The following is a 12,076-nucleotide window of genomic DNA, read 5'->3' as shown; positions in this document are numbered from 1 at the left end:
TGGGATGTTCGCTCTCAGAACCCAGCTGCCAGGCTATGAGAAGCCAAAGCCATATGTAGGCATTTCAGCTGAGTTCCTGGCCAACAGTCAGCATCAACTGAGCCACGTGAGCGAGTCACCTTGGACTCTGAGCCCAGTTAAGCCTTCAGATGCCTCCAGCACCAGCCACAGTCTGACTGCAATCACATGAGATATCCCAAGTAAGGACAGTCAGTTGAGCCTAGTCAATACACAGAAGCGTATGTGATGATGATAAATTGTTTTAAGCTACTAAGTTTTGAGGAGGTTTGATGTGAAATAATAGACGGTAGGAACACCTCTTATCAGGACCAGCCATGTTTCTTCTGGTCTTTTCCTCCTTCCTTTTGCAAACAAAGGAATGATGCCTACAGCTGGAACAATCATCTTAAGCCCATGAAGGAAATACCAAAACATTTTTAGAGACCTTGACCCTGAATTCCTTGAGCTATAAATGAAGCACTATCAACCACAAACTTCCTGACTTCAACACATTAGGAAAAAGAATCTCCTATTTGGGCTTTTGGTTACACACAGCCATGTACACAAACATACTCCAGGGATGAGGTGAATACACAAAATGATACCATAACGTGTTGTACTTCGCTAAACAGAGGCTGCTGGTTCAGCTTTGAGTTTTGTGCAAAGAAAAAGAATCAGTCACACAGCTACAAAATTGCCAGAGTATATAAAATAAAAAATCAAACTAGCTGTTCAATGGGAACCCAAACATTTCTGATACTGAATTGAAGTAAATATCTCTCATAGATCCTTGTAAAAAAAAAGATATGGTGTGATGCAGTATACAATTTACTCATTGTTAACAAGTTAAATATGACATATCTTTCACAGCTATATATTTTTATAACATCTCTCTCATAATGCCAGACAGTCCAAAGCAATTCTACAAAATGAAAAACAATGAAGTTTTACAGTTGTTGGCAGTCCAAATTAATCTAAGAATAAAATTCAGAATATAGAGAAAGTGGTGGCCAGTGATTTCTACTATCAATCTTTATAAAAACCTTCTTGCTACTAAGCTGTTGATAAATCAGTCTGATAAAATCCAGCAGTATAAGTATTGCATATAATTAAAGATAGACACAAATGCTGATGTGGAGATAGAGTTAGCATTTTCTTAAGAAAACTGAAGAGCCTAGTTAGGATATGTACGTAGATAGGAGACTCTAATTCAATCTGGAGATTGGCTGAGATAGTAACCAGTAACAAAATAAGGGTTTTCTCTTAGAACATTTCTGTTCATTTCACAACAAAAATGGCAAACTAATATACTAATGATCAAGCCCATAGAGTATATGTCCAATAATTTTAACTTGGAAAAAAATTAGATTGGGTACTGCCAAGTGTCCTCTTGGACTGTATGTATATATGAACATGGTGTTGATTTGGATACAGGAGGTGAGGGAAATGCTAAGGCTGACTTTCCCTCTGGTCTCTGTACTAGCAACAGAGTGACACTGAGTGACATTTATGACACCTTTATAACAAATGTATGGAATTTCAGAGCATAGATGTGAGGCAATAAAATCATAGTATGACCTTATTTTCCTACTGTTTGTCTCCCTGTGCCTCAATTTCCTCAACTCCTCAAATTTATTTTATCTTTTTATTGTATATACATTTATAAACAACCTTATCCTTTCTTTGGAAACTGAGATTTACATTAGTAAAAATAAATTTCTTAAACTCATATTCAGTAGGCCATTCTGCTACTTTATAGCTGTTTGATTTGGAGCAAATTCTTCAAATTTTCTGAGCCTCAGTATATTTGTCTGCAAAATGAAAATAATAATCTGAAAGAGCTATTGTGAGGACTGAATGAATTAACAAGTCTAAAGCATTTAGCACACTTGTGTTGTTAGTCTGAACTGTTAGTTATATGTGGAGAATAAGAGACTGTGGAAAACGAAATACGGAAGACAACTAAGTTGAGGAAAATGATGGAGCCAGAATACAGTACAAATCTGTTAGTCTCTGAAGCTCTGCTCTTAATCATGATGTGGTTAATCTTCAGACTGGTAGAGGATCTCAATCTGAGATTACAACAGAATCTTTTATGGAGCTTTCTAATTGTACAGATACTTAGGCCACTCCCTATGCTGATATAACATGAATTCTTCAGTGTGGGATCAGCACATGTATATAGTTTTTAAAATTTCCATAGGCTAGGAACCATCATACTTTCTGCAGAAAAGAAATCTCATTTTTTAACACTTCTATAAAGAGTCCCTTTGGTCCTGCTAATAGTTTTGACTTTCAGGTCCCCAGATATATTTGTTTTTTATACTGTGTACATCATAAAGGAGTTAAAAGTAAATAAAACTACGAACAGATATCCAGAGTGGGTTTTTTTCTAGGAATAATGTTAAGTACCTTGATAGGCAACTAATTCAGGAACAGTAACAGTGGACCTTTATGGATGCTAAAAATAAGTTTGATTGATCTACCCCTCAAAGTCTATTTTACCAGAAAGTTGAAAAAAGAAAAAAACTCAAAACTATGGGATATTGTGAAATTAAATTCACTTATCCATATCTTGAAAACAGAATATTGAAATCCATTAGAAAAGATGAGCCAGAGAATTGGAATGATTACTTTTTGAAGCCCAGCTTGCCATATTCCAAGAAAGAAATAATTACCAACAGAAATGATATAGAGTTTATCTTCTCTGAAAGCCTACACCTATTGATTTTACCTTAGATCTTAGGATTTTGTTAAATCCATAGCTCTGGGCATGGTGTAATGCAAATTTGACAAGCCAAGGGCATCTAATTAAAGGTCACATGTTTGTTGCTTAGAAACAAGTATATCTGCAGGCTTCTTGGACCTCCTTGACTACACTGGTGCTTGTCTACCTAAAATTTAGGTCATTTATCCACAAGAAGCTATTAGCCCACATGAAGCCTACTGGGTAAAATACAGTTGGAATTTTAGGAAGGGAGATTAGACCATGCACAGATGAAGAGTAACAACAGAGTCAGTGGGAAATATACGTAAAACAAAGAGATAAGAGCTAAAGTCTGAAGCTTAAAGATTGCCATCCTTCCTGTTTTGGAGATAAAGGATTAAAAAACAAAACAAAAAAAACAGCCTAATCACCCTATGTAAAGAACTTTCTTCAGGCTAGTGGGTGAACAGAGTCAAAGGATAAAATATATTCCTAATCCTTTTTAAGTAATGAAAATAGGTATGGGGCCAGGTTGCCCTAAAAAGGACCCTGGCAGATTAAGAGGAATAACTATCAGAGATGTTTGCTTACTTTGCTTCAAATGCCTATTTGAGAAAAACGCCCTAATTTTGCCTCATCCCTGATGACATGAGTATTGAAGGAACCTGTATAATTAGAATGGAGAGAAATCCAAGTAAAAACACATATATTTAGAGTCAGATGAAAAATAGAGCCAGAAACCTGGCTAGAGATCCTATACTATGCTCTATAATAGGATCTTTTAATGAAATACGCAGCATCCATTGTTTCTTAACCAGCCAGACATGAAAGTTTTGGGGAAGGTCCCTCTTCTATCTTCTTCCCTTCTGCCTTTACCTCTTGCCTTGTAACATGCTATTGATACAGGCAGGCAAAATATATTATAGACTGTGGATTTAAAAATGTTCAACTTCTGATGTAGGGACTGATGTGAAATTACAGGGACTATCAAACATCTATCTTAGTAAGTCAAGCATAGCATCTGTACTGAGAATAATTTTTGCTGGATTTTTATAAGTCACTGAGGATAAAGCTGTTTATGAAAGCCATCCTTGAAAGTGCTGGGATAGGCTGAGGAGTATTGGGGAAATAAGTATTCCAATCACACATGTTTATGAAATGGATTATTTTAACTACACTCATCCCTTCAATAATTTTTCTTACAAGTTCTTTTACCTTACAACATGAAACAATTTTTCCTTTATTGCTTCACTTTAGAAAGTAAATTAGGTAAAACTATATTGAATAAGCAAATACGAATAAAACTAAAATTAAAAGAGAAAAGAAAGAAAGAAAAAAGAAGAGGATAGTTGATTAAAGGTAATAGATTATATCCTTGGTAAACAACTAAACTCCAGAACCAGCAAGAAGCTGATAAGGTGTAGGTTGAGTACCCAACCCAAGGATTTGATTTCACAGTAGTAGTTACTTGCCTAATAATTATAATTATGAGAAATTAGGCAGAAAGAAGTGACTTGATTTTCTAGCCACATGCAGTGGTTGGTCAGGCTTCCAGATCAAGTGTAGAACAGCTATATACTCCAAACCTATTCTTTCCCTCCATTTACTCCCCTCCTGAGCTGTGAATGCAATTACACTAGTTTCCATTGATCTCTAATTTTGGTTAGACTCTTACTAATAAAACAGCCAAAAGGAGGTACAAAAGGGAAAGGAGAATAGTTAACATGTTTTCAAACATCAAGATATCACCAGCTATTTTATAATGTGTATTTAGCTTTGTAGGTGAAAATCCTAACCATTTTATCAGCATGCCTGTTACACATCTAATGAAAATTTATTTACATAGCTAAATAAAATTTTGTGTACTATCTGGCACTTTAATCAAAGTGTGACTTATGATGATGATTAAAATAGATTTGCAGTTCAGGAATGACTATATGAAAGTAATGAAATAAGAGCGTTTTTAACCAACATATCAGAATTTCACATTCAGTTAAAAGATATTCTTTTTAAAGTAGTAACCTAGAGAAACTATATATTTCTTATAAAGTTGCCAGTTAGCATGTAGGTAAAATGCCAACTAAGTTGGCATTTTAAGTGGCCAAATACTCCAACTTACCTCATTGCTAGAGGATTACCTAACCTTGCCTTGCTGAACTCTAGAGTGGCTCCAGGGTTTGTTTTGGCCAATAAAATGTAGATGGAAATGAAATATATCACTTTAGGGCAGAAGCTTGTGAACTAGCATGCAGTTCACCACATCTGGACATTTAGCTACGAGGCAGTATTCCAGGCAGAGGTTTCTCCATCAGCCTTGGCCCTGGAGAAAAGACAATGAAGAGCAGAATCACAGTCCATAACAAATGGGCAGGGTAATGAGAAATAAATCTTTGCTGTTAGTCCACTGTGATTTGGGGACCATCTGTTACTACTATATGACTAGCCTATCCTGACACACACATTTAAATTACCTCCATGGCCCCTCTTGGCAAAGGAGTTTGTGACCCATACTTTTAAGTTCTCCTCTAATTTTTAGAATGTGAAAAACTGAAGCTCAGTAGTGTTAAATACATGTTCAGAAGATAATGAAGTCAGTCTCTGTATCTAGGTCTGTCTGACTCCAAGGTCTATACACATACTTTAATTCCTTACTCTCCTATGTCATAATGTGATGGGAATGTTTTCACCGTTACTTTTCTCTCTCTCACAATACTGTAAATATATTAAATGGCTTTGAAATTCACTGGTTTCTGAAATATCTAATCAAAGTAGTATCATAATTTAACAAGGAAGTTGCTAAAATACAATAACTCTTTTTGACAGATTTTTCTAGAAATCAAATAAAATACATATGTTAATATGTAATTCTATAGTGTTGTGTTTATCTTGTAAACACATTCTGTACCACTTTAAAAGTATTTTAAATCATATTTATTGTTTTGCATACAACTCAGACATTTTTAATATTCAAAAAACCCAAATGCAAAGTAATAAATTTGGCTTCTTTTCCCCACAAAAATGGGAAATACATCTTGGTAAAGAAATTTTTAAATTGTTTTTACACACCAGTTGTTTGTTGGGAATTATAGTTCCAGGAAAAAAAACAAAACAAAACAAAACCTTAACTGGCCAAAAAAAAAAAAAAAATTAACTGATTAGTATGTAAACAGTTTACAATAATAAGGTAAGCAAGAAAGAAAAACTGATCAGAAAATACCCTGCTTTAAAGTAATTTTCAAATTTCTATTATGGTACAATTTATTCCCAACAACTCTGAGCCCATTAAGAGCACTTCTACACAGAGAAATACATAACAAAATGATACAGTATTTATTGCAACAAGAAATTAATTAAAGGTTATCATAATATATGTAACTTAAATACCCCCCCATTGATAAAGTGGCTTTTTATTCCTTAAACATAGAAATTCTGCTCTTCATTGTAGAAAGATGAAGTCCTCTCATCAAAAGGCACATTTTTATCTGCAAGGAAAATAAAAATACTATAAATGCCCATACTGGAACAAATTTAAACACATTTAAAAATATTCCCAAAGATTTGAAATGACAGAAGATAATGAAAGTATTTAAGGAAATGATAATGAATGGCACCAATAAAACACATGATTACTTTGTCTATATTAATTATATCAGATAATATTCTTCAAATTATAATTCTAACTTTTTCAAAGGAATTTTATATATAATTATTGTGGGTAATTAAAGGCTATTTCATAGTCATACTAAAGTTATATCCTTATATAATATTCATAAACAACTTTAGTTGACTTAAGTATACAATGTAGTTATTTATGTATAGTTTCTATAAACACAATTCTTAACTGATCCTATGTCTAAACCTTCAGAAATGAGGATTAATTGAAGTTGCAGGCCTGGAAGTATATTCAATGAAACAAATAAAAAATGCTTTTAATATTTATAATACAGTTACAAAATTTATCCATACAGAAGATAAGGTTTTCTCTAAACTATATAATGGGCAAATTTGCCCATTTTCTTACCTTATTGACTAGTTTATGGTAATATGAGGCTATATTTTCATCACATATTTTTATAGACTTTAATTCTAATTATACATCAGGCTTTACTGCTACTTAATCCAAACCATAGATTCCAAGAAACTTCTGCTAATAAGAGCCATTACAACCAAAAGCACGTAGTCCAACCAAAGCCAAAGGTGTGCAGATTTTACTAACTTAATAAACCGTCCTTTATAATCATCATTAACACATAGAACTTCACTGGAGATACCTATGAGAATGAGTAATACTCTCTTCCAACTTATTGTTCTGTCTGAATCTTTAGTAAGCAATCTATAATAGACCTCTAAATGATTAGATTATTACAAGCTAATGAGATTCTAATAAATTTTAATTTGAGGGTAAATTTAAGCTTTTTAAAAATATATATTGAAGGTCATTAAAAAACCTGCTACTCATGAACAATAAATAATTCCTCGGAATTCATGCCTATATTTAGTGACCCCCAACTCCAAACCCAACATTTCTCTTTTGCCAGTTGCCAAATTTAACCTTCAGAAAATACTCTGAATAGCCAGAGTGACATATTATAAGCTGTCTGCTCAATATTTATTATCTCCTTTTTGTTTGCTAATAAAAATACTGATTTTTTTTGTGAGCAAAGTAGGGTGGCAGTCTGTTGGGGGGAAGGGGAGAGTTCTGAGAAATTTTGATTTCCTGATAAAGAGACAGATGTGGCTTGGGTTCTTGCCTCTCACTATTTTGTTTTCTGGAATACAGATGTGATGGCTAAAATGGAAGCAGCCATATAACCACGATAAAACACATCAGAAAAGATTTGGGAAAACTGCATAGATGTAGAGATCCTGTAATCAAACTGCCATTGAATAGATGCCAGGAGTCAACTCCTGCATACTTCTTATGATAGGAAAAGACTTTCGAGTCTCTGTAATTCTAGGTTCTCTACTACTTGTAGCAAGAAATAGTCAATCTAACAGAAGCAGAAAGTAGAATGGTGGTTACCAGGGACTGAGGGGAAAGGGAAATGGGGAATTGCTACTTTAAAGGGTATGAGTTTCAGTTATGCAAGATGAATAAGTTCTAGAGACCTGTTAAATAACATTGCACCTAAGGTTAACAATAGTGTATTATGTAACTAAAAATTTGAGAGGGTAAATCTCATGTTAAATATTTTTACCACATGTTTTTCTATGAGGTAAAGCAAGTCTGTAGTATCAATACATTTTATGGAAACCTCAGTGTGAGTATTTTTCAAGCTTCAAGAATGTTCTGTCTCTACACATTATGCAATGATACAATAAAAAAAGACATTTTCAAGGACAAACTAAGAGCTCACTGGGAAAATCTTAAACTATCAAAATGGCTATTAAACCAAATCAAGTTTGAAAGGAAAAACTGTCCTAGTGTAGTCAAGAGTATTGTTATTCTTTGTTCATTTAAATACATTTGCAAATTTAAGATTACTGGAGTTTTTTTTCCTCCCTGGTCCTTTTAAAGAAGAGATAATATCTTTGGATTTTAAAGAATGAACACTATCTGAGAATGATGGGAAAGGTTAATGCCTTAATAATTGTGTTTAGGACTTTTTCTGTCCATAAACTTGAGGTCCTTGTCCCTGTACTGTCCTGCAGCTCCATTCACATAAATCAACCTTACAGGTGGCTATGCTCTGCGTCCCACGCCCAACTATCCCACTATATACCTCAGAGAGTCTGCAATCCAGACTATCACGGCAGAATATAAATCCTGAACCAAAGCAGTAAGTAAACATTTTATTAAATAGATCAACTGCTATATGAACAGAAACTTGTGATTTAACTGTTCTGTAAGTTTCCATTTGACAGAATTAGTTTAGACCAGATCAGTCAAACACTTTTGTTCTAGGTCTGTACTGTCCAACACAATAGCAATCTGGCAATTTAAATTAAAATTTCAATTAGTTAAAACCCAATAAAATTAAACATTCAGTTCCTCAGTCACACTAGTCAAATTTCAAATGTTGAAGAGCCACATATGGCTAGCGGCTATCATATTAGACAGGGCAACTCTAGACCATGTGCTGAGATGAGAAAACAGCATTACCAAACAGAATTTAATGTTACATATCATTTGTTGAAATAATATACAAATTATTCATGTTCTTAACCAATAAGGACACTGTGATGATGAATGGAGCAAGACAAATTTTCTTCTAAGGCTCAATGTCCACAAAAAAGTAAAACATACAAAAAACCCCAAAACCCTACATGAAGGTTCTCTTTTATTACCTGTTTAAATAATGACAAAGACAGCATAGTTCCCTTTAAATGGGTAAACTACAGACTATCCTACTAGTAACACACACTGGACATCCTTAAATACCAATTTCTATCTAAAATAAGCATTAGTACTTTGACATATTCCTATACATATTCTATTTACTTTGAATAACCTTAGTGTTTATTCTGATAAAATGTTATGCTCCACATTGAAAGTAGTGATTTAGAAATTAGAACTATTTTCAAATTGATAACTGTTTGAATAAGATCTTCTTAATGAGAGTTTCTGGTTAACACACTTATATCAAATCTGCTTCCTGACTATGATATGCTGATGTTAATAACCAGAAAATACTTTGTAGCCAAGTAACTGAGCACAAATGTAATGAACACATACAATACAATACTAAATTTAATGAAGCAGAATGGAAGTAGCTAAAAAGCAAATATAGAGTTTTTAAAATTACATACTTGGCAGAAATCACTAGAATAGCCTTGAAGTGATAGCAGTACTAGCTTTTAGAAGCTGCTACCAAGATTGCCAAAATGTCCTTTAGTGTACATCAATATAAAACAATAATAATAACTTTACTGTTCAGCAGAAATCAAACAGAATAACAAGGTATTTTTCCACTTGTTTTGTGTTGTAAAGCACTGTTTTAAACTGCGTTTTTGAGACTGCTTATGAGTATTTATTTCCAACATTTTTTTAAAGAAAAATGAAGGTAATTTTTAGTTAATATACAGCTGTCTCTGATTACTCATCGGTTTTTCTATCTGAGAGAGCTAAAACGTCCTACACAATTGTTAAAGAATTGATATTTGGTTTTCAGTTTTATAATTCCTTTGCACAAAATGTTTCAGTAACCAAACAAAAGAAATTACCTCTAATATACAAAATTAGGATATCAATAGCAAATTCAAGAGAAGTCATATTAACTAAACTGCTTGAGCTATTTTTTTTTCCACATACCTACAAATTTTCCCAATTTGACTGTATTAACCTCAATGCTTAAATCTAGTGGTAAGGATGGTTAACTCCTCAATATCCATTCAACCCCAGATAATAATTCTGAACTAATCATGGTACTTCCATTTTTCTTGCAAGGGTTTAGTTTAGGAACGATCACATAACCAATGATATGAAAAACAAAAACAAAACTCTGTTAAACAGAGTTTCTGGGGAAACTATTCTCATTCCTAAGAAGGAGACACAAGATAGCTGGTCCCTAACTTCCACTGAAAATTACTATTCTGGGCATGATTATAGGAACTGCTGGCACCATCCTATTATTGGCCTCAGAATGAAGCCCGCACTTGAAGATGGTCAGAGTCAAAGGGATCACAAAGAACAGAAGCCAAGAGTCCTGATGTACTGTGCCTGGAGTTGGCCCTACCTGTTATATCTTATTACATGAAATAATAAACTTCCTTCAGGAAATTTAGGTTAAACCATATACTAGCAGTTTCATATGGTTCAATCTAATGCAAAGAAAGTTAAAAATAAGTACTCCAAATTCTAGCCATCAACAATTACTATTAAAATTTTTATGTACTAAAAGCCACATTAAAAATACCCCTCTCAGAAAGAGCTGACTACAAAAGGATAGTTTTACACTGTGATGAAATTTTAAGCAAGGAAATTAATTTACCTCTCTGGAAATGACTTGCTTCCCGTTATTTTGTGGATAGAATTTGGAAAATGAAGATGAACTAATTTTAGAAAGCACTTAAACAATGAAAGAACCATCAGTAAGACATGATCCAACAAGAATCACCAGCAGTTATACTGTAGACTAATATGATTCTGCACTGCAGTTGGCAAGGCAGGCAAATAATAATATTTATATTCCTAATTTTGGGGGTCCCATTTGAAAAATGAACAATAGCGAGTGCTTGTACAGAAGACAGAATGAACAGACTTTAGAATTATTCTTTTTATGGGTATAAATCAAATAAATATTTGAAAAATGAAATGAGATTTCATCAGGAAGAGAAGCCTAGATTACTTAAACTCTCTGAGCCTCAGTTTTCCTATCTTTTCCTCTGCAGAGCACAGGCTCCGGATGCGCAGGCTCAGTGGCCTGGCCCATGGGCCCAGCCACTCCGCGGCATGTGGGATCTTCCCGGACCGGGGCACGAACCCGTGTCCACTGCATCGGCAGGCGGACTCTCAACCACTGCGCCACCAGGGAAGCCCTAAAGCTTTTTTTTTTTTTTTTTTTGCGGTACGCGGGTCTCTCACTGTTGTGGCCTCTCCCATTGCGGAGCACAGGCTCCGGACACGCAGGCTCAGCGGCCATGGCTCACGGGCCCAGCCGCTCCGTGGCGTGTGGGATCTTCCCAGACCGGGGCATGAACCCGTGTCCCCTTCATCGGCAGGCGGACTCTCAACCACTGCGCCACCTGGGAAGCCCCAGTTTTCCTATCTTTAAAGTGAGAGCAATAGAAACTACCCTGCAAGATGGTCTTGATGATTTCATTGTTAAGGAGCCTAGCACAGTGTCTGGTACATCCTGCACTAAGGCAGGTATTTACTATCAAGTGATTATTATAATTACACCTATTATAGTTCTGCTACCCCACTCTGTCCAGGTTTCCCCCTGGCTCAGTGATAGGACCCCTGCCTGATTTTATCCCTCTAAAGACATTGTCTCTACCACTGTCATACGTTCCTTTGCTTTTTTCTACCATTTATGTGACTGCTCTGGGAAGCCCTTCCTGAAAATCCTTTCAGGGCCTACGAAGACCTTGTGATACACTCTCCATATAAGTATTGATTTTTCCCTTTTATTGAGAGCAACAAATGGCATTAACCATGATTATCAGCTGTTATTAAAGTGAGTTACAATAGGATCTATACAGATAGTCCCCAACTTATGATGGTTTGACTTAACAATTTTTTTTGACTTTATCATGGTGTGAAAATAATATGCATTCAGTTGAAACCATACTTCAAATTTTGAATTAGATCTTTTCTCAGGCTAGTATTATCTTTCCTCTTTTGTGATGCGGGGCAGTGGCAGGGAACCATGGTTCCCAATCAGCCATGTGATCACGAGGGTAAACAAATGATACACTTAAAACCAT

At 34.8% G+C, this 12,076-nt stretch overlaps 1 protein-coding gene across 1 annotated transcript in view; it reads right to left on the bottom strand.

The window, feature by feature from the left end:
* Positions 1-5,623: 5,623 nt before the first annotated feature.
* FAM174A (family with sequence similarity 174 member A) overlaps positions 5,624-12,076 on the bottom strand; it is a 35,239-nt gene continuing 28,786 nt past the window's right edge. Inside the window, exon 3 of the mRNA XM_067731322.1 lies at positions 5,624-6,189. Coding sequence (XP_067587423.1) covers positions 6,186-6,189 — 4 coding nt within the window. The 3' untranslated portion in view covers positions 5,624-6,185. The remainder of the gene's footprint in view (positions 6,190-12,076) is intronic.

The sequence above is a fragment of the Pseudorca crassidens genome, chromosome 3 (genome assembly GCF_039906515.1).
Source record: "Pseudorca crassidens isolate mPseCra1 chromosome 3, mPseCra1.hap1, whole genome shotgun sequence".
Lineage (NCBI taxonomy): Eukaryota > Metazoa > Chordata > Mammalia > Artiodactyla > Delphinidae > Pseudorca > Pseudorca crassidens.
This window is presented reverse-complemented; position numbering and strand designations above follow the sequence as displayed.